Raw genomic sequence first — 27605 nt, 5'->3', positions numbered from 1 at the left:
AAAATTTGTTTTAATGTAAAAAAAGACATTATTAGATTTCCAAATAAAAATAAATAGACAGTAACGTTCAGCTTAATTTTATTATTATGAATTATTGTTGTTTCTCGTTCGTTACGTGGCGTCACGTCATTTTCGCGCTATGCTGATTTTTGTTCCGAGCAAAGTTTTCGTGTGCGCGTATTCGCTCGAGGAGGGTACGCAATCCATTCGGTAGAATGTCGATCGTGCCAATAATGAAACTTTTCGTCGCGCAATCGTTCAGATTCGAGATACAATTAAAACTCGGGGAGCGAATTGTTTTACTTCAGTGTTCAGTGTGTTTCGACGTGCGCATTCAAACGATTTTTGGACATAGCATAGAAGAGGCACAGAAAAGTCATGCCCATTACCTATGGGATTCGTTTGACTACATAGTTCAATGTGCACATTTTGTGCACATAGAGGCGCTGATGGATGAAAACACTTAAAACGACGCGATGACCGTTTCAGAGGTGTGTATCGATATATCGCGACTATCGATGGCGTGTCGACTGCAACTTGAGTAGTGCGCGTATCGATGCGCGTAGCGATAGCAAACAATTTCAAAGTAGCAGCGTAGTGTTTGGTATGTATGTTAGGTTAGAGTAGCTGTTTTCACGATTAAAAGTATTCTCGCGCTGATACGGACAATGACGCGCGTTCGTCACCAAACGTTTAGACATTATACGCTGGCCGATGATAGAACGTAACTTCACCGGACGAAGTTACCCGTCGCACGTGTTGAGAGACTGCCATGGAGTGACGGACTGTCGGAGAGCATTATTCGCGACCTCTTCGTCGAAACGACCCCGATTAAGGTTAAATCAATTGGTGACCGCCTGTTTTAACAGTGCACGTGGATCAGCTGAAAGAAATGACCTCGAACGAAGCAGGTGTATCGCTCGGCGCCGCTCGGGAAGATGTCAATTGGCGGAAAGATTTGATTTCGCAGTTACGCGAGAGGAACAGATCGCAAACCAATTGCTTTGCGGATCTCATTAGCCTACGTAAGTTTTTCGCAGCTTTATTACTAAGTTAAGTCGATGGGACACAAATGTCAACACAAAATACTTCTTGTTTTGAGGAAAGAACTGTTCTGACATACCATATGTCTTATCTGATTAGTCTTTATCTTCTCACGTTATTATTATATTCTCATTTAAATACATGTCTCATTTGTTTATTTGTTTTCTTATTTGTTTTTATCTTTTGTAAAAAATGTTACTTTATTAGTTTATTAGTTTATTAGCGCTACTAATTCTGTTAGCTATCAGTCGTTAAGTTTATTTTATTACACAATTTAATTTGATTATGTTACTGTATTTTGCAGATAATAGGTTATTTGAAAATGTAAACACACTGCGAAATACGAATATGCAATTGACTGTTACAAACGAGACTCTTCGTCGTGAGGCATCCAATGGTAGTATTGGTATGGGTGGAAATCCTGATCTTGAAGCTAGACTTTTAAAACAAGCGGAGGAATTGGCAATGTTGCACAAGAGGAAAGGAGAGCATACACAACAAATAGTAGATCTCAATAATAAATTGCAAGAAATGACAAAAGAACTTCAAGCAAAGGAAGCTAGGTAATTTGTAATAATATTTATTTATATATTTATATAATTTATAAATTAATAAATTTCACATATTTATAATTTTAATCTTTATCTATTTTTTTCAGTCTTGCAGAAAGTTCCGAAGCTAATGCTAACTTACGTTTAGATATAACCAGATCTCTTGGTAGAGAGAAAGATTTAGAAGGTATTAATCAGATGCTCAAGGATGAACACCAAGCCTTGCAACTTGCCTTTGCGTCTTTAGAAGAAAAGCTTAGGAAAACACAAGTATGTTATATAAAAATTTTTTTTTATTTTCTTGAAAATCCATACTTTTAAATATACAGAAAATAGACAAAATAATATATGAATAGCAAACTTTATTGATATACTATTATTAATAAAGATATTACTATTTTATTAATAAAAGGTTAGATTATTTATCTTTAATACAGATTTTATTTTTGTTGAAAATAAGATCATACGATGCTTAATTATTTATCAGTATAATGATATATTTAGCAGAACAGATATTGTGTATCACACTGTTCCTTAAAACTTACAATAATTTGATACTATAAATATGCTGTTATGCTAGCCAAATAAAAATTTTGAAATTTTGAAGAATAGAGGTCAAGTTTTTTGAAAAATAATATGCGGAAAGTAATGAGAAGAAAATTTCTTTGTTCTCAATTATATAATCAATTAAACAATATTTCGTTAAAACAAAATAATACATATGTATAACTATTTGAGCATTGTATGACTTTATTTTAACAAGAACAAAATTTGAATTAGAATTAATTTGTATTAAGAATAAATTAATTATTATAATAAAAGTTATATATTTTCTAGGTATTATTTTGTCCATTATTTTCTTGTATACATTAAAAGAAATTGGATAATTTCTGGTAGACATTTGTTTTTTCACATTACTTATTTACTATTTAATTTTTATAATTTTTTAATTTGAATAAATTTATAGGAAGAAAATCGACAGCTGATTGAGCGCTTAATAAAGTATAAAGCTAGAGATGCAGAAAAGATGAATGAGGAAAATGATAATTTTTTAAGGTAAGTGTGTATGAGCAATAATATATATCTTGAATTTAAAAGACAAACAAAAATTATCCATATTATCTTTCTTTGTTATGTTAGTCATGCAGTTCATGGGTAAAGTGATGAATTTTATTTTTCAACATTAAAATCTAACATATTGCGCGAGTTTTAGAAGTTATAGAATTGTTTTTAGAATTATTCTATAGAAGTTGTAAAATTTTTACAATTTAAGAGCAAAACAGTATTCATTTCTGTTATTATATTATTTAGATTGAATATGTGTTTTCTTTTTTGGCTATTTTTATATGCAACATGATGAAAAATATGTATAGTCTTGCATGCTAATTATGACTTTATGCTCATTTATAATTTTGTACTTGTAGTGTAGTAAATGCATTTCTGTTTAGTTACAGCTTTTAAAAATTAACCTATTTTTCTGCACTTTAATTGATTTAGTTCTTATGTATTTGTATATATGTTTATGTATTGTAGTATAGTTTTGCATATAAAACTGGGTGTTTAGTTTACCTGCAACATAATCTTTCGTCTAAATCTTTATCTTTAGCACTATTTTTCTGTAGAATTTCTACTCTTTTCTTACTAAGCAAATTAATTTTGAAGTGCATATAATCTTATTCACTTTTAAAATATTATTTTCAACTTATTTCAGTTTAAAATGTAATTTTTACTATATGTACTATAAATCTTTTCAAGTTTGTTCCTAAATAATTCGGATCGTTATTAATTAAAGCAACTAAAATGCATGTGTTACAAAATTTTAATTTCAAATATGTTAATTATTATGACAACCATGTCATATATACAAAATAAATTTTTAATCAAAAAATTACTTTTACTTATTTGTGTATATAAATTTATATATTAATAATAAAAAAATTTATATTAATAGAATTTTTACAAGCCTATAAGCTGTAGATACTTATCTAATAAGTCTTGAGCTTTTCACAGAGTATACACAATATTCAGTCACTCTAGGGCTTTATACACAAGCACTTCACACTGCTTGACATTTTCGTTTCAGTTTTACGAGTCCAACAGCCTTTTTGATGCATACCTTATCAAAATTTGGGTAAGTTTGATGAAATGTAGTGAACATTGTGCTTAATACTAAATAGCTTTGGGATAGACAACTTAACGAAGCTATAGACTGTATCGCACTTTGTATTTTATGATTCATGTATTCTATTTGTTGGAGTGGCATTCACTATGTAGCATGTATATAATATATTTTTGTGTTTGTCATCTAAAAAAAAAATATATATATAAAGATTGTGTACATTTACTAAACAATACGAAATTCTTTAATTCTTCAAAACGAGAAGTAAAGTTATAATGTGAATTACTATATATTATACTCATAAACATAGAAAACAAACTTGAAAAGATAATCAAATTTATAATGTCTATGCCTTTATTTTTTCTTATAATTAATAGAAATAATTTTTATAGAAATATCGGGATTCTAATAAAGAGCGAAAATGAACGTTCTATATCCAATAATATATCATCCTTTTTATAATCTATATTATTTGATAAATGTTCAAGAAGACTAAAAATAAAATGCATTAAAAAAAATATTTAATTGGAAGTTAATAAAAATGTATATTATGAAATACAATATTGATTAACTAATATATTAACGGATACAATTTTTTCACATTAGGCAATGGTGTGAAAGAGCTCGCAGAATGTATCAACATTGTTATACATGCTTTAAGTTGCTTTGCAACTTTGTTGAATGCTAATAATATCACATTTACTTAATGCATATGTTTCTCATTAAATTATAGGAAAAGACAAGCAAAGATGCAAAAGGAATTAGAAGATGCAGCACGAGATACGCGACCTGTTAGTCCTGATCGTTTAAGCTTAAAAGAAGTTGCTGGTCTTCCGACAGCAGTGCCAACGAAAGTATCCGTAACATTTGTACGTTGAATTTCAAATATATCATTGTGCTATTTATCATGAAAGCATTAACACAATCCGTATTCTTAATAACATTGAAATACGGGAATGCATGCTTTGTGTATGTATACGAATATGTTTATATTTATAAGACCTTAATTTTTAGCACACGTCTTAATTTTTATTTTAATTATTAAACAAATATTTTTGTTTAGATTTATTTCAATATTTGACGCTTCTTAAATATTGGATTATTTGTTTCTTTTACAGCCAATTACACCGAAAAGAGTGGTGTAGTTTACAATGCTGTGGTTGTGACGTTTCTGTTACATGAAAGACTGTGTATTGTATATGCTTTGCAAAATGTACATTCAATATGTCCACAATGTCCTTTTAACTTATTTAGTATTATATTAGTTAATTAGACTTTTTTTCTCTGCAACAGAGGAATGACACTTATGTAGAAATAAGAAAGAAAAACGAGTTTATTCAAGACACAGGTCTGTCTATTTAAAAATAATTTATTATTTATTTATTTAATTATCATTGAGGCTGAATCAGATTGAAATCAAGTAATCAGGATTACTTGATCTTATTTATATAGTTTATATAAACTTTATAATAATAAAGAATTAAATGCATTTATTAAAAAGGTGATTTTATCTATTATTATGTAATTTTTACATAATAATGTATATTATCGCAACACATACATGTTATACATATAAGATAATGGTAACATTAGAATACCATTGATTAGGTTTTTTCTAAATTTTAAATATACAAAACAATGTTGTCCGTAAAATGTAATGTGTATGTGATTGAAAATGCATAATGTTACAATTTTTATTTTACCTTTATCGAGATTAGATTAAGTACAAGTATTTTTAAAATTAAGTATTTTTAAGTACAAATATTTTTTAAATATTAGAATGCTTTTATTAAAATAGTCAACAAAATCCATCTGAGGTCAACAAAACCCTATATCTTGACCCGTATTCTTCCTATCTCCTTTATTCTTGATTGATTATCAGGCTCCGTAAATATGGTTTATTAATTTTTTTTATTCAATAATTTATTTTTAAAATTTTTTATTTACATAATTATATGTGTTTTTTTTTATATTTTAAAAGTATGTTATACATATTGCGAATTAATTTCTTTTTTTGGATCATATATTCTGGTATAGAATATGCATGCAGAATGGCATGCTGAGTAATACCTGCTTATTTTAGTTATTAATACTGAAAAAGAGGAGAAGTATTAATTAATATATAAAGCGGAGTATATTTTGCTGCAAGTTTTATAAGAGTTTTATACAGTTCTAATTGATAAAATTTGAACAATAAGTTTGTCATTTCCTCTGCTTCTATTTTATTTATATATAAAATGTGTTATAATAATGTTTAGAGTTTACTAATTTAAAGGAAACTTATAAAGAATAAGCTTTAAATTTTTACTTTTATATTTGTAAAATATTTGCTTCAAGTATTTAAATTTTATAACATAAGGCGGCGTTTAAATTTGCTGGTGTATGCGTGTATTTTTAATTTAATAATAAAGTATTCTCACGTTTTACTTGTTTGCTAGTAAAATTGCTTTTGTATGACAGTATAAAAACAAAATATTTAAAATAATACAGACTGTATAATTTACATGCTGCTTATGATATCATCATGCATTGTGCAGTCGAATCTTTGTTGAAATAATATTTATGCAATTGATTGAAAGCATGAAAAATGTCAAGCAATCTTAAGTGCTTATAAACCTTACAGAGTGCCCATGAGGGAGAAGTATGTGCTGTTAAATGGTCGCCTACTGATAGAATATTGGCTACTGGAGGTGCTGATAGGAAGGTGAAGCTTTGGAACATTACTAAAGGTAATTAATAGAATGATTATGATTTGTTTAATATTATATATTTAATATTATATTTAATATGTGTAATATTTTATTTCGGTTTTTAAGAAAATTGAACTTGAGATTAAATAGAAAGTTACATTGGAATTGTATACATGTTCTACAGAAATATTTTTGTGTTTTTACAAATTATTATATTTAATAATTATTGTAAATGAGAAAGGAATAAATGATTTAATACTAAAGAGATAGATTTCGATATCGCAAAATATTTTAATTTTTTAAATTATGTATTGTGATTTTTTAGTATTCTAAATGAAATTTTAGACAAAAGAATGCGACTTGCCGGAGCATTCACGCGGATAACGAACGATATTCACGTAACAATCGCGAGTATCGCGTGTGAACGGCGGGAACGTTCCGCCAAGAGTTTATCTACCGATCGTGTTATTATTCAAATTTCCGCGCGCGGCGACGTGGCTGCGCTTAGTTAGACATGGCGGTCGTCGTTCAGGCGTCTTTCGCGCGTATTCCAACGGTGCGGTCTTCGCAAGATGTTTTCCGTATTTTTTTGTTCCCCGCATATCCGCGATTTTCACTCCCCGTTGCATCCTTTTTCGTACATCATCACGGAACAAAAAGTTTTGCCGAATTCAATGGGTTTCGGTTATGAATGATGTGTTCTCCGAATTGGCGGGAATGTGACTCTCATGTCGCATCAGATACAATAGCACAATTTTGCAGTTTATGATTTAATTACAGTTAGTATTGCGCTTAGATGTCTTAAAATAATCAGAATTGAGTAGTAAGTTACTTGTAATGTGTTATTTATAACGTTATCGTTATCATCACGGCTTTTTCTAACAATCATTTTTTGTCTGTATGACACTGAGAAAAAAATTCAACAAATTTTTTTTATTGCCGGCTGCCAACAAAAGATATACTCAATACAACAATATATGGTGTTGCAATATAAATACATAGTTCAATCCACATTTGTATTTGTATTAACAGCAAATATATTAAGTATATCTTTTGTTGGCAGTCCGCAACAAAACATTTTGTTGAATTATTTATTTCTTAGTGTACTGATATTGTTACATTTTTATTAATAGTACGGTAACGAATTTTATTGCTTTCAGTGTTTACAAATGTATAACATGCGTATGGAATTTTTTAAAAAGATTTTTAAAATTTAGGGACTTTTTTGGTTCTTAGAAATGTTATTGCTTGTTCAAAACAATTACTTCAACCAATATGATTAAATACTTATTGGTGCATATTTGAAACGATTAATCAAATCGATGTTTCCTTGTCTTGTGTAACTTTCTATTTTTACGATTTATTTATTTATAATATATTGTTTTATCTTGCAGACTTAACACATTAAGTAAATTGTTCCAATATTCTTAGCTTTGCATCAATGGTGTAGTTCTTATAGCATTTTTATATTATATATATTTAAATTTTCTCTCTCTCTCTCTCTCTCTCTCTCTTTCTCTCTCAGAGCCCTTAAAATAAAATATAATCTATTCTATTTAATTTTAATATGCCAGTAATTATGACAGTAGTCAAAAATCTAAGAAAAATAAATTTATTTTATATTTAAATGGAGATTAAAGTGCAATACAAAATGTAAAACAAATTAATTTTTTTTTACATTTTTATTTAGAGCGCTTTTATAATTATCGGCACATTTATGTTACTTGTTTGCCGATCAGAGGTCAATTTTTTTTATTTCCCTAAACGGGACGTTTAAAACCTGGTTTTCATCGTCCATCTCGCCGCGTCTTCGTTCCACGCGATCTCCCGCGGTATCACTTTTTCTCGAGAGATTCCCCACGATCCACTTAATGAAGTATATTAACGAATCAACAGGTTACTTTGCGCGTCGTTATAGTTCACCCTTGCGACGCATACTAAAAGCTGCGCCGTCGCTTCGAAATCGTTTTCTCCGTACCGTAACGAAGGGGCGATCGTACATGCTATAACGCTTTCAAATGTAATCTGCCTCTTCCCTCTTACAAATTAGATGAAACATTCGTCTTTATTGTACGGGTTATATCCGCTTAGCTCGAGGTCTGTTATTCTGAATCTACACGCATTCTCCATTTCTCGGCTTTGTTCCGCGTGCTTCTTCATTGCTCCACTCTGCGTCTATCTCTCTATATTTTCCTCTCTCACTTTCCCTCTTTCTCTGCTTGCTTTGAGGTGCTTATAACTTGCTCCCTTCGGATTGTAGCACGGCTTGCTCGCTGCCAATTAAACCGTCAGGGCATAAATTTAATTAGTCATATTCAGAGAATAACGCGCCGTATAAGCGAAAGGGAGGTTGAGCGAGGGGTATAGAATGAAACGGTCGGGAATGCAATAGGAATCAAAGTAATTGATGTGGGATACGTAAACGCGAAGAATTAAATTCATATATACGTTACATACGATAACGTGTCCACGAACATTTTGCTGCAGGTACATCGGAGAGTAAGGGCATCCTCGTTGGCAGCAACGCCGGTGTGATGTCGGTGGACTTTGATTCGACGGGCACCCTTATTCTTGGAGCATCCAATGATTATGCGAGCCGTGTCTGGACCGTCAGCGATCTTCGCCTAAAGGTAAGTTTTTGCATCTATAGTCTGACTATTGCGTGTCTCAAACATCTTCGAAAGCTCGAAGAGTCATTAAAGGATGTGGCCAAAGGCTAAATCCCAAGATTTACAATAAGAAGTGTAAATAATATATTTGGGAGAATTTCGTATCTTCTTCATATTACATTTTTTTGTGTGAATACGACTTTCGAGTAACGATACAAAGTTATGATGTTCTGTTGAAATGAAAATTTTATTTTGCAACTCTTTTGCTTTATATAATTATCGCGTATATAAAGTTCTGCGTGACGAATGAAAAGAAGGAAAAGAGACAAATGCTAAAAAAATTGATTGCGGACTAACGATGAAATTAACTTCCAACATTTCTATCAGAATATTTGCAGAAAAATTTTAGTTGGAAATTTATAAAAAAAATTTTATATGATGTGAAAGAATTTAAATATAAAATATGACTTGCACGCTTGTAATATTTCGCTGAAAGAAATGACATACTCGTACTTGTATTTTTAATATTTGCTGAATTCGCAAAGTGCGGTAAGTAATATCTCAAATATAGGAATTGATTGTTAGGAAGATATGAGAGCTTTTATCATTCCTCTATTTCGTTTCCAGTGCTTATCGTTTATTCCGTTTTTTCGTCATATTTGCGTTAATATCGATAACTGTTTTTAAGGCTTCAAATTCCTGACTTTCGATTGCCACTCAAATGTATTGCTGCTCGTTCGTAATTATACCATGATTCTATGAATACGCACGAAAAGCCGAATGTATTACGGAATTAGCGGCTCCATCCCTCTTACAAAGAGATAGGACGCTCCGCATCCGATACTCGAACAAAATATTGAAAATTCATCTGACTGAGTTTGCACATTTTTTTTAATCCGCAGATTACGGACGTAGCGTCAAAATTACGCGAAAAATCGTTAAATAAAAATGATGTGAACGACAAACTACCACAGACACATTCTATTCTTTTTTCTTTTTCACAAATATGATGCATTATTGATTTTTAAATTGTTTTTATCAAATTATCGACAAGTTAGATAAAAATGTACAGTAAATGTAAACGGGATGTCTAAATTTTTATTGTATAAGTTAAAGTAACGTTAAAAAAAAAGAATTTCGGTCGATTGTTTTTTTGAAATTTTATGTACCGCACAAAAAATAATTTTGCATAAAGTTTTCTTTAAAAATTAATTTCGCTGAAAATAACTCTGAAAAATTAAAAAAAAAAAAACAGTTTTGAAACCCCGTAGCATATTTTTGATATTTATTTGCGATAATTTACTCTTTTAATCAACCGAGTGTTAAGACCATAAGCGTACCGATGACTCTACTTAATCAAGCCTTCATACCGTATTGCAATCCAAGTACAAAAAGAAGTTACATTAAGATGGAACAAATGGCCTAACAACTGCAGTAATGAGACGCGCTCGTCTCTCGTCTCCCGTGAAAACCTGATTGGCTGTACGGACGTGTCCCAGGAAGTGCATAAAGGGATGTCTCGCAAAACATGCATTAAATTACAGGTCTGTTCCGTCGGCGAGACAGCCCGTGAATATCTACCAGCAGTAGAATATGAAATTTATCGTCACCTTCTTCCCTCGCGATCTATTACCGTACCGGCTCATGTAAATCCGCGACGTTGGCGCGATCGTAAAGCTAATGACAATCCGCAAAAAGTCAGTCAGGACCGAATTGCTTCGTGAACTTTACCGCGGATCGTTACTCCTGTTCATGCATAGTACCTATGTACCTATAACATATACGTTTTGAAAGACGCGACCCGTTTTCTTTCTTTTTTTACCTCCTTACAGTTTGCTCATTCTCTTACTACTCTCTCATCATCGTCACATCCGCTTTCCACATAGACAAAGACCTCAATAAATGCATTGATCTTTTTTTTTCGTAATTCTATATTTTCTGTTGTAGAAAAATCTCGACAGAATGAATAGTTGATTATTCCCAGATACGTCGAGGAATACTCGATATTCGCGAATTCAATTCGATTAAATCCCACAAATTTTTAGAAATATCTTCAATAATACGAGATATAATTGATAATAATGTTTTGCTGTTTTTTTTTGTGATATATTCATACACAGATTATTTGAAATAACTTTATTTCTTGCGCAATACATTTTTATTCTAATTCTTAAGCTGCAATAGACGACAAATTAACTAAATTAAAATGATTTACAAGCTGAGGAAATAGATGAATGGCTATACGTTTATAAATCGATTTTTATTTGTATAGTATATTGACCAGTTTTTTTTTATTACTTTCTCCTTTCAAAATACATTCATTACCACACAATTATATGTAATAAATCATATAAATATTTTTCTTTTAATAACACTTTGAGATTGCGCAGCAGGTATAAATGGTTAGTCCGAAGTTTTCGATCTGAAAAACAGTAAGTTATGAAAGCTTTATAGTTAGGCGATGCGTGTCAAATGTGACGGTCGAAGTTTAGCATATGACAGTAAATGCTTGAATCACTACTAATGTACGCTATTTCCTTTGATCTACGTCCGAAGCCGGGCTTCTCGTATGTAAGAACTTAAGTACATGGTTTGTCGATAGTCTCGGCGGCATACACGCGCGTGTATGGAGGAGTAATCAGGGATGATCGATCGCGATGAAACTTTGAGTCCCACGCCGTACGTATGTCCCGACCTGCGCACCTCGTTACTTTGATAGGATTGTCAGAGTGTCGTACTGATGTAACATGATTAAACGCTGGGAGCAACCGGCGATGATTGTTGTCGGCGAAGTCGACGAGAATCGACGGACGGATGGATGGACGGAGAGAAGCTTCTGCTTCTCGCAACCAGTCCTCGCAACTCTATGAGATGAGGCTCAACGGTACTTTTCATTTGTACCGCGTGCGTGTGTTGTGTGTTCGTGTGTGTATGTATGGCCGAATCAGCTGGCTTGGTTTTATCGCAGGCATTTCTCTTACAAACGATTCGTGGAAGTCATCGACGTCTAATCGATTTGCCGCGGTACGTTTGCAGAGAGACACATAAGTAACCGATCGTTGAGAGCGAGCGTTAATAATGCTGTGCGGGGATCTCGAGTCCCCGTAGTTTCCTCGTCGCGTTTCCTCGCGAGCTATCGTCGTGGTTTCGGTATCCGAGATAATTTCTCTCCTCGGTGCAATTACACCGGCGTATTCACGTTAGATCACGTGACAAGATTCGGCGAAGACGCTCGCCGGTTCTCTGGCATGGAAGCACGGAGCGAGATTGGGCCGATAGTCTGCACCGTACCAGCCACGCAATTCCATTACATCCCCGACGCGTCGTTTCCCCAACGTCGTTGTAGTACAAGTTGCCGCGCGCGCGTTCAGCCTTGCAGTAATATCGCCGTTTACAGCGCTGCGGTTTATCGGCGGAATACAATGTGTAATGTATTCGCGCGCGCGAGCATACGTGAGCCCGGCCATATCGCTTGCGTATCGTCGGGTGTGTTAGACGTGGATTATTCGACGCGTCGAGGAGGAATCGTATAGCTGCCACGTCTCGGCGCGCGCGAACCGAGTGTGCTGCTGTTCGGTCCAATCGACCGGATCCTTCTCTCAGGGTGCTCACGTCGTTCCCCCCTCTCCCCCTCCCCCCAGTCGTTCTTGCTCGCTTTTTCGCGCGCCGTTCGTGAAACAGGCCTCGCCGGGAGTCTGCTGAACGGCGGCAGTTTCATTCCGAAGATTGGTGGCCAATGGCGCGTAAACTTACGCGGGAAACAACACGCGGGGATCTCTGAGGGATTCGAGCCATAACCAGTCTGTAGGTTATTCAGGCTGAGAGGTGCGAGGGCCCCCAGCCGTCTGATGTTTATTCTCAAGTGCTCCCTTTCGAGAGAGCGCAACAACATCTGTCGAGATCTTAACGAAATACACTTTTTTCCCGTTTTTTTCCTGACGTTGCGGTATCCGCGACTTGCGCCTGTAGCTCGTCTAATCTTTTACGGATATATTAATCCTGCGTTTCATAGCAACATAAAACATGCGAGAGAGAGAGAGAGAGAGAGAGAGAGATTGTTATTTTTGTATGTAAATTTTTTATCTCGATAGAATGTGTGTAAGCTTTTGTTATTCACGACGTTCGTTATTTTTTTGAAAATTTCGACTAATAAAGTTCTTTTATGTAGAAAATAGCAAATTGTCCGTGTATTATGAGAATATAACACGCCAAATTATCTTGGCACGAACAACATTATATTTATTTCAAAAACGGAAAGAAACATGTGGTTTTAATTGTATAATTTTTGGGAGGTTGGCATACATTATTATAATATTACATATAACGTTATCTGTATTTAATGTTATTCAACGACGGATATAGGCATGTTTTGACTACCTAGAATACTTAAGATTATATTATTAACGTAAAAACCTTTACATTCAGTGTAACGATTAGGTTCGTAATCTATTTACGTGGGTTAAGTAAAGTGGCAGGTATTTCGAGCCTTAATAATTTCAGGATGGTAAGAGGTATTAATGCCGGATTATCATCGTCCATGAAAAATGCATTACCTCATTGAGGAAAACTCGAGACTGTGCCAGAGAGGCGCGGCAGAATGGTCGCTCGAGATTCTCTCTTCTCCCGTTTTATCTCTCCCATTGTTCTTTCTCAGAGGAGACGATATACCTCTACACTTTCTAAATTTTATATTTCTCGCCAGACCGTTGTCTGTCGCCCCGCCAACAAGGAAACGACGCGTTAAACGAATATCGATGGCTCTGGTGGGTACTTGGCCAGGCCGATAGTAGACTCAATTTCGTGGCGGTGGGGTTTTCTCGTGTGCCGCCACTTCTATTGATTCGCCGCCGGTGTCTGCCGGTGGTTTCCTGCTTGTCTGACATTGGCGAACCGTCATACTTCCTCCAGCGCGGCTCCAATCTTCTCATAAGAGACGTAATCGCTCGTACTTTCCATCTTCCGCGGCGTCTTCGTGCTCCTCATTACACGGTACCCGTCTTGTCTTAATCTTGACTAATGAGTAACAAGCGACGCTGACGACGACCGAGTCCGATGCTCCGTAAATCGAATAACCGAGAGAGAGAAAAGGGGAGACGCTTTAATTGCTGTACTTCAGTTAATTCGATCGAGTCTTCCTTTCCGGAAGTTGTAGCCTCCTTCGTGGACGACATCGAGATCCTTTCAGACTATACTCCATGTTCCATTTAATAATATATAATGTCAGAGGTAACTGTAATTGTTCATTGAAACATAATTGAATCGTTTTTTAAATATTAAATAACATTCTGTTTTAATGCATCGGTAATTGAGCATTGTAATTTTAACATAGAAAAAAATTTTTTTTTTTTTTTGATAATTGCAATTTAATTCGACATGTTGAACAACAGAACAACCATAGTTTTGAAACGGTTTTTATTGGTCCATAAATATTTCTCATAAATTTCTCTTGGCCTCAGCGGGAATATCATAGTAACTAATCATTTCATTATTACGACGTGAAATGTCATCTCTTTGTAAAGCAGCGGTTTTCTCTTTCATCGCTACTCTTGTTCTTACCGTAGTTATGCGTTCATCTCGCTTTAATCTCAGAGTCACGATTGTGCCTCCATTATCTAATCTGGTTGAGTTTCAATTACGTACGTCGAGATTTCACTGTTTATGAAACGCAGATGATACGTTTCGTGCGGCATTTATGGCGGGAATAATACCGTGATAAGCTTCATGAAAATTTATTCCTGTATGGTTAAGGGACATGGGGATGCACCGAGGATTTATCAATTTCGAGGTGCAACGTCGCTCACGAAACGTCGAGACGGGGCTGCTTAATTGCGGACTTCTTGACGTTCGATCAAAGGAGAAAGAAGGGGAATATCTCTTGGCGCTCTCATGACGACTCTAATAATCAGGCTGTACGGCCGGGTCTGAAACGTTAATTCAGAAAACGCCGAGGCGCTTTCAGGCGTCGTCCAATAGGGTAATTTCAGGGTAACACAGTGAGCAGCAGACACTCCACGCTGGTAGCCCTCTCCGCGTTCAAAGGCATTACTTTCATGCCGACCCCCGGTAATTACCTTGCGAAATTACCGCATTTACATCCCTAATAGGAATAGGTGGATACAGATAGGAATGTCAGGTATGCCGCAGGAATATCTTGCAGAAGGAAAAAAAGCACGGGAATTAACCTGAACATGCCGCCGCGCGTTGTCCTTGCACAGGAGGGCGGATTCCGTACGGAATTCGTCTCTTCTTCTTTTCCGCTGGACTCTCTCTTTTTTTTTTTCACCGTGCTCACTTCGCAATCAGGGTGGAGAGAAGCGGCGGCCGGCTATCAATTTTATCGAATTAAGACCGGATCGAGCGCAACGCCTATTAGATCGCGGTACGTATCGTGCGCGGCATTGGCGAGAAAGTGGCCGCGCCTTCGCTTCTCATTCGCCTTCCGCGCCCGTTGTTATTCGAACACGCATTGAGAAGTGAGTTTATTTTCCCGACATTATTTTCGCGTTTAATAAACATCTCTGGAATGATGTATCGAGTGCGCGGCCTCTCTATGTTTTTATTTTTTTAATACCGAGTTTTAGAACGTGCAAATTAAAGCGTATATATTTTTTTTTTATATACAATTTGAATCATAACTCTGGAATCCGTGCACATGAAGTTTTGTTCCATGAAATATTTTCCATTAGTAATTATAAGGTAAAGTTACATTATTTAATATTTGTATGCTTGCCGTCGCGTATTCTCGTACCGCGGCTTGTATGCAAAATAATTTAAAACGTAAAGACAGGATGTATATTTATATGGAGAGCGGATTACACCCGCGTTAATTTACGCTAGACAGGAAAGACAGTAATTATTTGTTCTTGCAAAGTTTGATTAGCTCGACAATGTTAGTTCGGTACAAGTGATATATCGGTGCACACGATGTTGGGAAATTGCTTACCGTCGACATTTCCTGAGAGTGCTTGATCGGTTGACTCTCCCTGTCCCATTAGAGGGCGTGTAAACCACCTTACTGTATATTATATCGCACACACATACACCCATATCTCACATACGTCTCATGTCATGAGTGATAAAGGAAGAAAAGCACTCGCTTACTTACTTTGCGTATCACAATATTATTTCTCAATATTTATAAATGTCACTAAGACATAAAGACGATTTGATCACTTTGAAGTTTGACATCTGAATTTTTAGAGCATGAATCACGTAAATTTTTTGGTAATTGTACATCGCTTGAAAAATTTGAACTTGCTTCGTCTGAGTTTTATTATAATAACTCAATTCTTTACTGTATAATTAATAACTAAATTAAAGTAGAATTTTATAAAATAATTTAGAGGAAAGATTTTATTATCTACTTTTAGGTGCAAAGTTTAATTCACAAATAAAGAAGAGAGAGAATTATTTACTTACAATCATTTGTAATTGCAAATATCGAATACGTGAATATATTAAATAAAAATGCGTATTCTTTAATATGCACTGTTCCCTTGATTTACTCGGTACTTTTCGTACGTGATTTTTTTTTACATGACATAATCTTTCCGTTCGCACGCAGTATTTTTTATACGCACGGTCTCAGTTTTTATACGATATTTTTAACGCAGTCAAAAAATATACTTATAGTTATATACTAAAATTCTATATTAGTAGATAAAAGTTGCACTTGATTGCACTTATTATGGCCCATTTACATAAAGCACATTCACGAAACGTAGTTTATACAACGCAACAGCTAATCAATAGTGTTTATAGTACCAAATTTGGTTATCGTGGCCGCGTTTATGAACTGCATTATGCGACTTATGTAGACGAACAGTTATATTGATTGATTGTTGTGGAATACAGTACTGGCAGCCACCATTAGAATTTAAAATTGTTTTTCTTAACTTATTATTATTGTTTTTTGTGTAAATACGTGAAGTAAATATTTTAACAATATACATTGGATTTTCTCTTACGTATTTTTTTGTATTGACAGACTTTACGCAATTTTCAAGCGTGTAAAAAAACGTACCCAGAATAAATTCTCCGCGTAAATCGAGGAACCCGTGTACATACAATATAATTTTGATACATAAAATTTTTCAAGAATTTAGCTTGGTACATTTATTTCTACTTCTTTTGTGTAAGGATCATCATAATCGACCTCAAATTACATTCAAATTTACGTCCAAAAATGTTGCAACTTCCATGCTATTCGCTCGCGTAAACGTTTTGGCAAAGAGCCAGACTACTAACGAAATCGGTACGTTTATCCCGAACAATGTACGTGCTGTGGCGAACAACCTGTAGATATTTGGCGAACCAGTCGCGATGTCAGGAACGCATGCCGAGAATCACGCTTAAGCACGTTGGAACGAGTGGCATTTTTAAAAATCCTGGAACCGAGAATTTGCGACGTTGCGACGTCCGGTGTTTTAAGTGTACTTTTTCACTGACAGACGCAGTTACAGGTACACGTACATACACACGAAATATGTATAAGCATGTATTCCTTACGATTTAAAAGAACCGAGATCAAGCGCGTTTTACTCGGCCCCGTATTTTTATTGCTACTTTTCTGTCTTTCGTGCGAATACTCTTGACTCCGAAAGTGCGAAGAGCCGTGCTATCGCGTTGAAGTTAATTAGTATTTACGCGAGTTTTTAGAACTACGCCCGTATTTTTCTTTTATCATGCTAAAGTGGATCCTAACGCGGCGTAATATGAACTGCGAGCTTGAAATACATCTGAAAGCGCCAAGCGCAGCTCGATGGTGTGTGCGCTCTCGGAGTTTAATGCGTATTTGTAGTGTTGTAAGAAAACGCACTACCGTGCATGCCGTTGATGCGATTTGCATTTGCAAGTGCTGTTATTTGCCGGAGATCGCATGTTCATATAGAATTCGCTGTGTGTGTCTTCTGTGCCCTATATCGATCAGGTGCTAATTAGAAATTAATGCCCGCAGTAGACTTGAATAGCTTTGATGGTGAAATGCAGCTGATCGCAATTCGCTGCCCATGGTTGTCGGTTGCGCGGTTTACGATCAAACGCGAAACTCTCTAATTACATTCTCACGTGACATAATTATGTACACGTGACTGGTTAACAATATATTGTATAACATACCGTTTTCTTCGTGTTTCTCTTTTATAATAGAATTGTATGTTTAATAATACTTGCCATTTTATCTTTTTTATAATAGAATTATGTTTAATACTTGCATTTTATCTTTGAAATAAACATTAATATGTCGGAATATTATTGATATGCTAGACAATGTACAAACAGATAACAATTGTAGGTCAATTTACGTGTTCGATATGCCATCTACACCAACGATATTCGTCAGATTTATTATAATTTTAATTTAACATCTTTGTATCTTTCCGAGAATAATTGCAATATTCGAGATAATCTCAAATGAGTCGAACATCTATCTTCGAAGTTCTTTTCGCTGATCATTTAATTCTGCCAATTTTTCTTCAACGAAATAACGAAGGAAAAAAGATAGGAGGAAGTTGGTTCTTTCTTTAGACACGCTCCAATTACGATGTCCTGAGCTTTTGAAGAGAAGAGATTATAGATATAACACAATGACTACTTCTGATCTAAATCGGATTTAGTTTAATTCAGGACTCCATTCTCCGGAGCTTTGCCCACTCGCGTGCCCTGACCACGTAAATGCACCGCTGGCTGCGGGTTAAAACGCGTCGTGAATCTTGTACGTAGCTCCTCGTTGCAGATAAAAACGAAAGGGTGAAATCGGCTGGAAAGCACAAGCTTTTACACTTTTGACTTTAGCCAGCGTACCGTGCTCTCATGTAGCATTGTGCATACTACAACACACTGTTCCTCGTGCCTGATATACATCCGCCGCGAGACGTTTCAGCACTATACAATGTGCTCTCTTACAAACCACTGGATATAGAAGAAACAAAAAAAACCTCTTTGACATTCTGGTTTTAAAACAGGCACTCCATATCCCGCAAATACTTGTATTTTTACATGTATGTACGTGTTTTCAACGAACACGAATGCTTATACTAAAATTCATACAACACTGATTTGTGAGATAATTGATACTTTGTAAGTTTCAGTTTGTAAGTGAACACCGTTACTTCGTTGAACAATCGTTGAATTACTTAGATTATGATACCAGGGCAATCTAATACTTTTCCAGCTTTTCATTTTGTATAAATGCCGACGCGGAAAAAGGCAAATTGTGCACGAAACTATTTCCGATTTTGCGTCGATTCAGATTTAATGAACCATCGATGTTGGTTCATGGTATCTATCGCGTGCGCATTGGAAAACTTCTTGGGAGGAATTTAATTAATGGGACACGGCCTGTATGATGTTATTCGAGATGCCGTCGACCACTGCCTTTTTCCCTTTCTCGCTACTCAGATATGAACTGAATTTAAATTAAAAGTGTCGAGAACTTTCAGCAGACGATTTCAACACACTAGACTGAATCTGAGCTAATTAAATTCAGAGTTTGACGTATTCTGAGTTTGTGGTTGCGTTGTATTTGTGACTTTCAATTAAAAACATTGATTTTATCTTTTAGATGTATAGTTATATATATATATTTTATGTGTGTGTAAATATATATATATATATATATATATATATGTATATGTATATAAAAGATACATATAGAGAAAAGATGTCTACAATATCAAACTTTTGTAAGAAAATTTCGTATTATTTTTGTAATTAACATCTATAATATGCTGTTATAGTTATTAGCTACAAATTTATAAACGCATACGATTAAATCATTCACAGAGCTAGAAGATAATAAAATAATATTATCAGTTAAATATATATCATACAATTTATCATAAAAACTCAATTTATGAAAGTATTTATGAGAGTTGAGTAATATTTATTATTAAGTTAATATGCGTACTTTTTATTATATATTACATGTGAAAGAGTATACAAATAACACGTCTCCGACTTTTTACATTTAATATTAAACATAACTGTTGTGAGTTATATGTATTGTGTAGATCTCCTCTTTTATATTCAACGTAAACGTGGATTGAGAATCTGTCAGACATAATATTAAATGTGTAGAAAAACTGATGGATTATTGTCTCCGTTTATTAATGTAGACAGATTCTGATATTTTAGTTAGCGGATATGGAATGTCGAAACGTCGCGATGGCGACACGCTCGATTTTGTTGCTAACTATAACGGATATCTCGTCGGCACCTTAACGTCGCGAAAAATCGCATCGATCCATCTCTGATTTAACGGATTGACAGGCGAGGGATATAAATAGCCGACCCAAATCTTGCACCGTCGACACCGATCGGCGCGTCCATTTAGTGGACGAACGAAAGAGAGAAGGTTTGATCGAATTAGACAAAAGGATCGTTATACCGTCGAAAGTAATTGCCACGTGAACGAAGGTCGTGATGGGTCAAAGATTATAATTAAAGTCGAATCTTTGCACGGAACAAATGAGTTGGGGGGAAAAGGTGGAGGAGAGCGAGGTGGTCTCTTCGTGAACCACCGTTGCTATAGTTACGATGAAAGCGGACAATATCGACCGAGGAACTACGCTAGACGAACGCACTCGAGCTGAGCCGTTAAATTAAAAGGAGAATAGCGTCTAAGGGAAGAAATGATAACCAAAGACAGCGGAAGCAGGAGTAAGGAGAAAAAGACAATTAGTTAATTCGTTGAAGTATAATTAAGTGGAGATCGTTTTGGTCTCTCTACCGATTTCTCGTTCCTTACCAGTTATTGGCATTCTCGTTAGACAAGTAGAGGTAGCTGCCACGCACACTCACAGTTTTGAAATTAATAATTATTTCAAAATTTACGAGTATGCCGCTTCATCGTACCGGGCGAGAAACTTGTAAAATTCTGATAAGAATCTGTCGACCGAACGATGGCAGAGAGTTTGCTCGTTGCGAGAACGGTCCCGACAAGATGGCCGGTTCGAATGATAAATCGCGAAATACAGGAAGATCTCGAGGACTTCATACATTTTCGCGGTGCGGAACTCCCGGGGTTAACTCGACTTGTCTGTGATGAACGGCAGAGCCCGGTGGATATCTCGCGCTGAAATCGCGTTAACTCTGGGAATATGGGTGCCCGTGATTTCTACAGTCGGCCACTCGGGAAAACCGAATCTAATTTCGGCCTTTCGATGCCCAACCTTTCTCGCATGTTCGGTCAGTTCGATTCACAATTCGAAAAGTGGTGATTTGAAATTGCTGGAATTGTTGGAAGTTCTCAAACGAATTACAATTAAATCTGCATAATTAAATCCAATATAAATAATGAGCTTTAATGTTAAATGAAAGCTGTAAAGAGATTTAATTTAGTCTATCGGTAAAGAGACAAAAGACGTTAATAAGTTTAAAATATCTACTCCTCGGATAGATTTAATAATATTATGTATACGTAATTAACACAAGTAAAATATTAACAACCGTAATTGAGATAGCTAACTCTGACCGCAACAGTGACTTTACGATCGCCTCCGACTTCTTGGCACTCTTGGTCTGACTTAGGACTAGTTCGGAGAAACCGGAAACTTTAACTAAAATCGAAACTTTAACTAACTTCCACCAACCACTAGGGAACTTGAAACCGGAGATATCTACCGCCTGTAACATATTTCGAGGTATACGAAATGCATTTTTCCTCTTCTTTTGACGTATAACACTTCTGTATCGTTCGATATTACATTTGCAAAAATCTTAACTTTCAACGACGTTCGTTAATACCGTTTAATTTTTGTAATGTATCTAAGATATAAAACACATTTTTCTCTGAATTAATTCTACTAATAGATCCTTTTCCCCTTAATACGTAAAATTACTGTTCAAAAATTCAATTTCACGAAGCATTTTATTTTTGCATTCGAATACGTATCAAACGCGACGGACAACTGGTTTCCTCCGTGTTTTATAACATTTTTATGATCTTGGCCCATAAAAATCTTACGGTGTCGCTGTTCCTCATGGTTGAGAATTTTCCAACGCCGCCGTTGCATCGATTTGTATAAAATCGACGACGCTCAATGGCATTTCATCTTCTAAAATCCGGCGTGCTTCGCGCGATATTTTATGTCCCGAGAGAGGTGCCGAAAGAAAATCTCAACGAAAATCTACGCGCGCAAATCTTTGTCGCAGAGCTACCGCGGAATTATTCCTTCATGTCATGGCAAGCAGCAACAATGCGGCCCTTTGATTCGCAATTAATACCGTTGGCCTTGATTATGTCGGCCCGGCCGATAATTGATTGATCGACGCGGGCGCACACTCGCGAGCTCGCATTTCGAATCGGAAAAGAGATAATCTCAAGAGTAGAGCTCTCCTCTGCGCGGCTGATCCGGATTACGTCGTTCGTAATAAGGCTTGACCCATTTCTCGGCACGCGCGCACGGCTGATTTACTCGTCACATTGCTGACTGTGATCCCGCGCAAAACAGTGTACCTCCCTCCCCCACTTCGGGACAATGTTCTCTCTCTCTCTCTCGATGATTTTCAATCCCCCTCGTGCATGCATCGCCGATCAGGTTTCCCCGGATTTTGATTACTTGCCGTTAATTCCGTAGTCGTACCATGAGTTTCAGCTACAATCACAAATATAATGACATAGACGAGGCTCGCACAGCGAGAAAACGGATAGCTTAAATTTATAATTACACAAGGTACGGTACGGGGTGCGTAATATTTAAAGAGAGACTTTATCTTGCCGATTAAATAGAGATTAAAAGATGTAGAACGATTCTTTGTTCGTTCGAGAAATCTTTGTTGCGCAGAAACTGTTGCAAGATGAAATTTTTAATTCAACTTTCCGCTCTTCCGGATTACCTGAAATTTTACTGGTAAAAGCGAAATATAAAAAAAAATACTTGGGAATAGTTCTCCGAGATATTCGTTTATTTATTCTTATATTCTTTGAAGTATATTTACTGCATAAACTTACAAGTTACGTCTCTCAGAGAATGTTTCGGTTTAAGAGAGTTATCTCTTTTACGAAGGTCCGTTTATTCGCGCGATACTACCATTTTTCTTGGGGGTCGAACGTTGTAATGAGAAAATTGCAGTACGGACGTAGTAGACTTTTATGGGGGCGTGGAAAGCGGGTTTCTTATTATTCGATGATTTGGGACATAGCACGTTACGCTCGTCGATTATATTATACCGATATTACATTCTACAGTATGGCCGAGAAAATTGTTCAATAAAGATGAATTTATAGATGAAACGAAATCCAACTTTGCTGGAATAAAAGCCTTAATAAAGCTCTATCTTTCTCGCAATTCGCAAACTGACGGGACAATTCTAAAGTTACGTCGTTTTCGCTTGTTATGCATGCTTTCGTTTCTTTAATAATCACCACGAGTTTCGCTAAAACGCGCCGTTATCCTTTCGAGCAAACTGTAAACTCCGATGTATCTTGACAGACGCCACACTTTAACCGCGCTCGCCGCGATATCGTTTTTTTTTTGTGTTTTTCTGTGCGATTATTTCATTCGTCCGTATTATCGTGCACTCCACTATTCAGGTGCGTATCAGCGGCGATTCTACGACCGTGTGCGTGCGTCGAGTTATCGTGTTCGGTGTACGGCATCGCACTTTATATTATAGGTGTTTTTAAGGGAGTTCGCCTCGGGTTACAATGAAGTGAGTTTCGGTATTAGTTTTATTGCACGTTATTCGAAGTCGTGACACAAGAGGATGCTCGGCTTGATGTCCGTGTCTCGGCCTCCTGTGAAACGCCGGAGCCTCATACGTATCGCGCGTGTATACGCGTCCATTACTGTGTACATATCAATTATGTATATATATTCGTCTAGCCACTGCTGACATGTCGTAGACGTCCGCATGTACACGCGCCTATAACATGGTCAAAGTGTCTGCTAGGTCTCTGAGCAAGCGAGATTCCTTTGATCATATATGCACGGATCAATAGCATGCATAAACATATTTAATCTTGAACTTTTGAATATTCTTTTTTTGTATACTCTCGCTGAATTTGATCTATTATAGGACATGTCTAATTATTCATTTATTTAAATTGCTTAAATTTATGTAAATTGCTAATGAATATTAAAACGTTTTCCATCCGAGAACAGTTTCCCCGAAAGATTTTTTACACTCTAGTTGAAAAAACAAAGCTTAACAATTTTTTTATCGATCCAAATCTATCTTTTGTTCGGAGATTTTGAAGAGACCCAATTTGTGTATGTGTATGTACAATAGAATCAAGTTATGAGTCACAAATTGATAGTACCGAATTTTTTTAAACTAGTTAAGATGTGGAAAATATTCCAAATGAGATCGTTTATGTTACAAAATCAGTCAAGCATAGTAAGAGTTTACAAGAAAATTAGAAATAAAATTAGAAGAGTGTAAAAATTTGGAGTATATTAGTATAGTTAATAATAATTTTTTACTGGAGGGTAAAAATTACTCCATATGATTGTTCATGAAAAAAAATAGGGTGATTGGGATTCCCGGGTTAAGATGTTTAATTGTTCATAGGCGATCGTAAAAATAGATTCGCATGTTCGTTGCAAATACTACAATGTACGGAGATCATAATGTTCGCAGGAAGCATGTCGCTCATAATCACCTATGTGTGATGAAATATTTCAAGAGCATTTTAATATTCGCATTCTCAACTGCTACATTTGCGTAGCAGCGTGCGCGTATGTCACGAATGGCGCCACGAGGTGTGCGCATAACTTTTACTCTCGAAGCAATGAGTCATCGTCAGTCTTCCTATCGCCTGTATTATCGAGTCACGATCGGTGATGTTCGAGAAATGCAGCCCGTGCAACGAAACGTGTGCAAGACGTTAACCCAAAGTCTCACCTCGCGATTGAGCGATGATCGAGCGTCCGTTGGAGAAAACGAAAGTTTCGTCGATCGCTGCGATCGATAACGGGCATATGTCCGGTTATGGTATCGGTCTATTGTATCGCAGAATAAGAGGCAGATTGAGCTGCCAGTCGGCGTATCGCGCTCCCCTTATCAATCCTCGGAAGCGAAGTCTACTATCCTTTCTTACGTGACACGGTGTGTGCGGCAATCAGCCTTCGTCTGCGTAGATCTCGTTTCTACCTTCGTCTTATCTTCCTTCTTCGTTCTCCTCTGCCTTCCGCCCCCTTTCATTATTTATCCCCTCTCGCCCCTTTTTGTCTCTCGTTTTTCTTCTCCTCGCTCGTTTTTTTCCTTTGTCTAGCGCGTGAGTTGAAAATTTCCGACTTGCCGAACGCCGACGCGTGCAGCATCGATCGAACTTCGCCTGACTGCCTCAGGCATTGGCTACACGTTCAAGCCACGCGATTTGTTCAAATCGGAAACTTTCAATATCCGTTGTTCCAATTTAGAGACGGACTGGACTAAAATTGCTATTAAATAACCGAGCATACTCCGGGAAAATTATTCCCATCAAATTTGACGAGACAGTATTTTTATTGTAAATTAGTTGACTGTGATTTAACGTAATGGCAAATGTTTTCAAACGAATGTTGTAAAATATTATTTTACTTGCAATTTTCTTCTACGAACGAGATATCATCTCTTATACCTCTTATATGCATCAATTTTAGATTGCCTTTGATGATATGTATTTACTTATCGATTACGAGTTTTTACGGGAATTTGAACGTTTGAGGCATTTTACAACAGAAGATATATCGATTTCAATTATATCGATACATAAAGTGTTGTCACTTGTCTTTTTTTAACGACGATTTCTTTAATATATGATAACCGAAAAGAAAATGTAGGCTGGAACACAGATGTGTGGAATAGCTATAATATCGGGGCGCAGGTTGAAAATTCGAGATAAATAAGTCCAAAGTAATCCCCCAGAGAACACTGGGGCGCAAGCTTTCTTTATCACGATCATAATATGATTTTACGAGTTATTTGTACATTTTTAGTGAGTTTTGCATTAGATTTTACATAAAATTATATAGCTTCGAATGTTTATATAATTTACTTCTCGGACTTTCAATAATTATTAGCTTAAATTGTTAAAATTGCTCAAATTTTCGATGAGTGTTTATTTGACGTAATTGATTTTTCGCTATATATAGTTATTATTATTTGCTCAAATTCATAAAATTGTTTAAATTTTTTGCGCGATGCGCATTTTATTTTAAAATTAGTTGAAACAACTGAATTAGAATTATTCAAAAATATTCAGCGCAGAGATAATATTCAGAATATCCAAAATGGCGATTAATATTCGACAGAATCTAATGAAATTTTTAAAATATATCACATTATTTCACATTTATTTGAGTACATGTAATTTTCCGATCGGGTCTGTTCTGCATACCAAATACGCATTAGTCAGTCGTCGAATCGTCGCCGTCGGTTCTCTTATAATTCTTGCCTCTGTTTCGTTCGCGTCGTGCCGCGCTACCGTGACGGTGTACGTGGACAGGTAAGTAATTCAGCGATCGACAGGATTCGCGCACCCTTCTCACACCACGGGCGCAGGATGAAATGCAAATCGCTACTCGACTACGGATCGGCGAATCCCCTCGAGATCCTCCGCGACACGGCGTGCCTTGGCGCGAAAACACTCCTGCGGTCTCGGGGGGAGTTCGAGCCAGACGCTCTCAATCTTCATCGCGGCACTTAGGAGAGTCCGCGTAAATTAATTCTCGAGGTTACCGGACGAATACAAAAGGCGGCGAGTGTGCTAAGTCACGCTTTCACCGGGACGCTTTTTCTCGCGCGGTGCATTGCAGTCCTCCCACCGGGCCAGACGACGCCGGTCGCGTGATAGCAGTATTTTTTAATGCAAAGCCCGCGAAAAAGTCGAGCGCACGAAGGAAACGGATAATACCGAGAGGTACTTAAATTCATAATTTCACGCTTTATCAGATAATAAGCTACTTGTATTCTTAATCGGGAAGATCATACGAAGCTTTTGGAATATTAATGAAGAATTATTTAACCCTAAAATTTTGTGCTAGAACAGACTAATTGTCTTCTTTTTACACGATATTAAAGAACATTTTTTAAACATATTTGCATATAACTGAGATTTATATGCATTCTGTTTTTTTTTTTTGAATATTACAGTAATTCTCTCTTAACCCATTAAGTTTCAGAAAAGTTCCCTACGCGCTTTTCGGTTTTAAATCCTTGTAACTCGGATTGCGAACAAAATTTTTAAACTGCAATTGATATTTAGAGATAAAAAGAGTTATTCTTTTTAAAAATTTATACGACGATAGAGTGAGATGGAAAAAAACATAAAAGTTGTAAATGTAGATAGAAAAAATAAGAGACCTCTCCTATCTGTTTATATAATAAATATTTAAATAAATAATTTTACTAATTTTCTGAGCAAAATAATTTGTTATAATTTATAGATTACTTTTAAATAACAATTATATGAAATTGTGCTACTAATAAAAATAGACGAAATTATTTATTTGTTGAATAGATATTGGTCAGTGAAAAGGCAAGGGCCTCTTACTTTTTCGTAAGAGAAAGCGTAGGTACAGTTTCTTAGAACTTAATGAGTTAATTTAAAATTTATCCGCGTCTTCAATAAGACACACGAAGAGAATGGAATATCTTTTTAACTTTT

General features: G+C 35.8%; 1 protein-coding gene across 4 annotated transcripts in view; it reads left to right on the top strand.

The window, feature by feature from the left end:
- Window positions 1-548: 548 nt before the first annotated feature.
- Window positions 549-27605, top strand: part of LOC105832555 (autophagy-related protein 16-1) — a 413425-nt gene continuing 386368 nt past the window's right edge. Inside the window, exons 1-9 of one of the 4 annotated variants that reach the window (XM_036288132.1) lie at window positions 549-1025; window positions 1349-1607; window positions 1703-1865; window positions 2563-2651; window positions 2736-2750; window positions 3679-3726; window positions 4448-4583; window positions 6338-6443; window positions 8892-9034. In XM_036288132.1, coding sequence (XP_036144025.1) covers window positions 893-1025; window positions 1349-1607; window positions 1703-1865; window positions 2563-2651; window positions 2736-2750; window positions 3679-3726; window positions 4448-4583; window positions 6338-6443; window positions 8892-9034 — 1092 coding nt within the window. In that variant the 5' untranslated portion in view covers window positions 549-892. The remainder of the gene's footprint in view (window positions 1026-1348; window positions 1608-1702; window positions 1866-2562; window positions 2652-2735; window positions 2751-3678; window positions 3727-4447; window positions 4584-6337; window positions 6444-8891; window positions 9035-27605) is intronic. The other 3 variants (XM_012673629.3, XM_036288133.1, XM_012673630.3) reach the window with 3 other exon arrangements.

Source organism: Monomorium pharaonis, chromosome 6 (assembly GCF_013373865.1).
Source record: "Monomorium pharaonis isolate MP-MQ-018 chromosome 6, ASM1337386v2, whole genome shotgun sequence".
Taxonomy (NCBI): Eukaryota; Metazoa; Arthropoda; class Insecta; order Hymenoptera; family Formicidae; genus Monomorium; species Monomorium pharaonis.
This window is presented reverse-complemented; position numbering and strand designations above follow the sequence as displayed.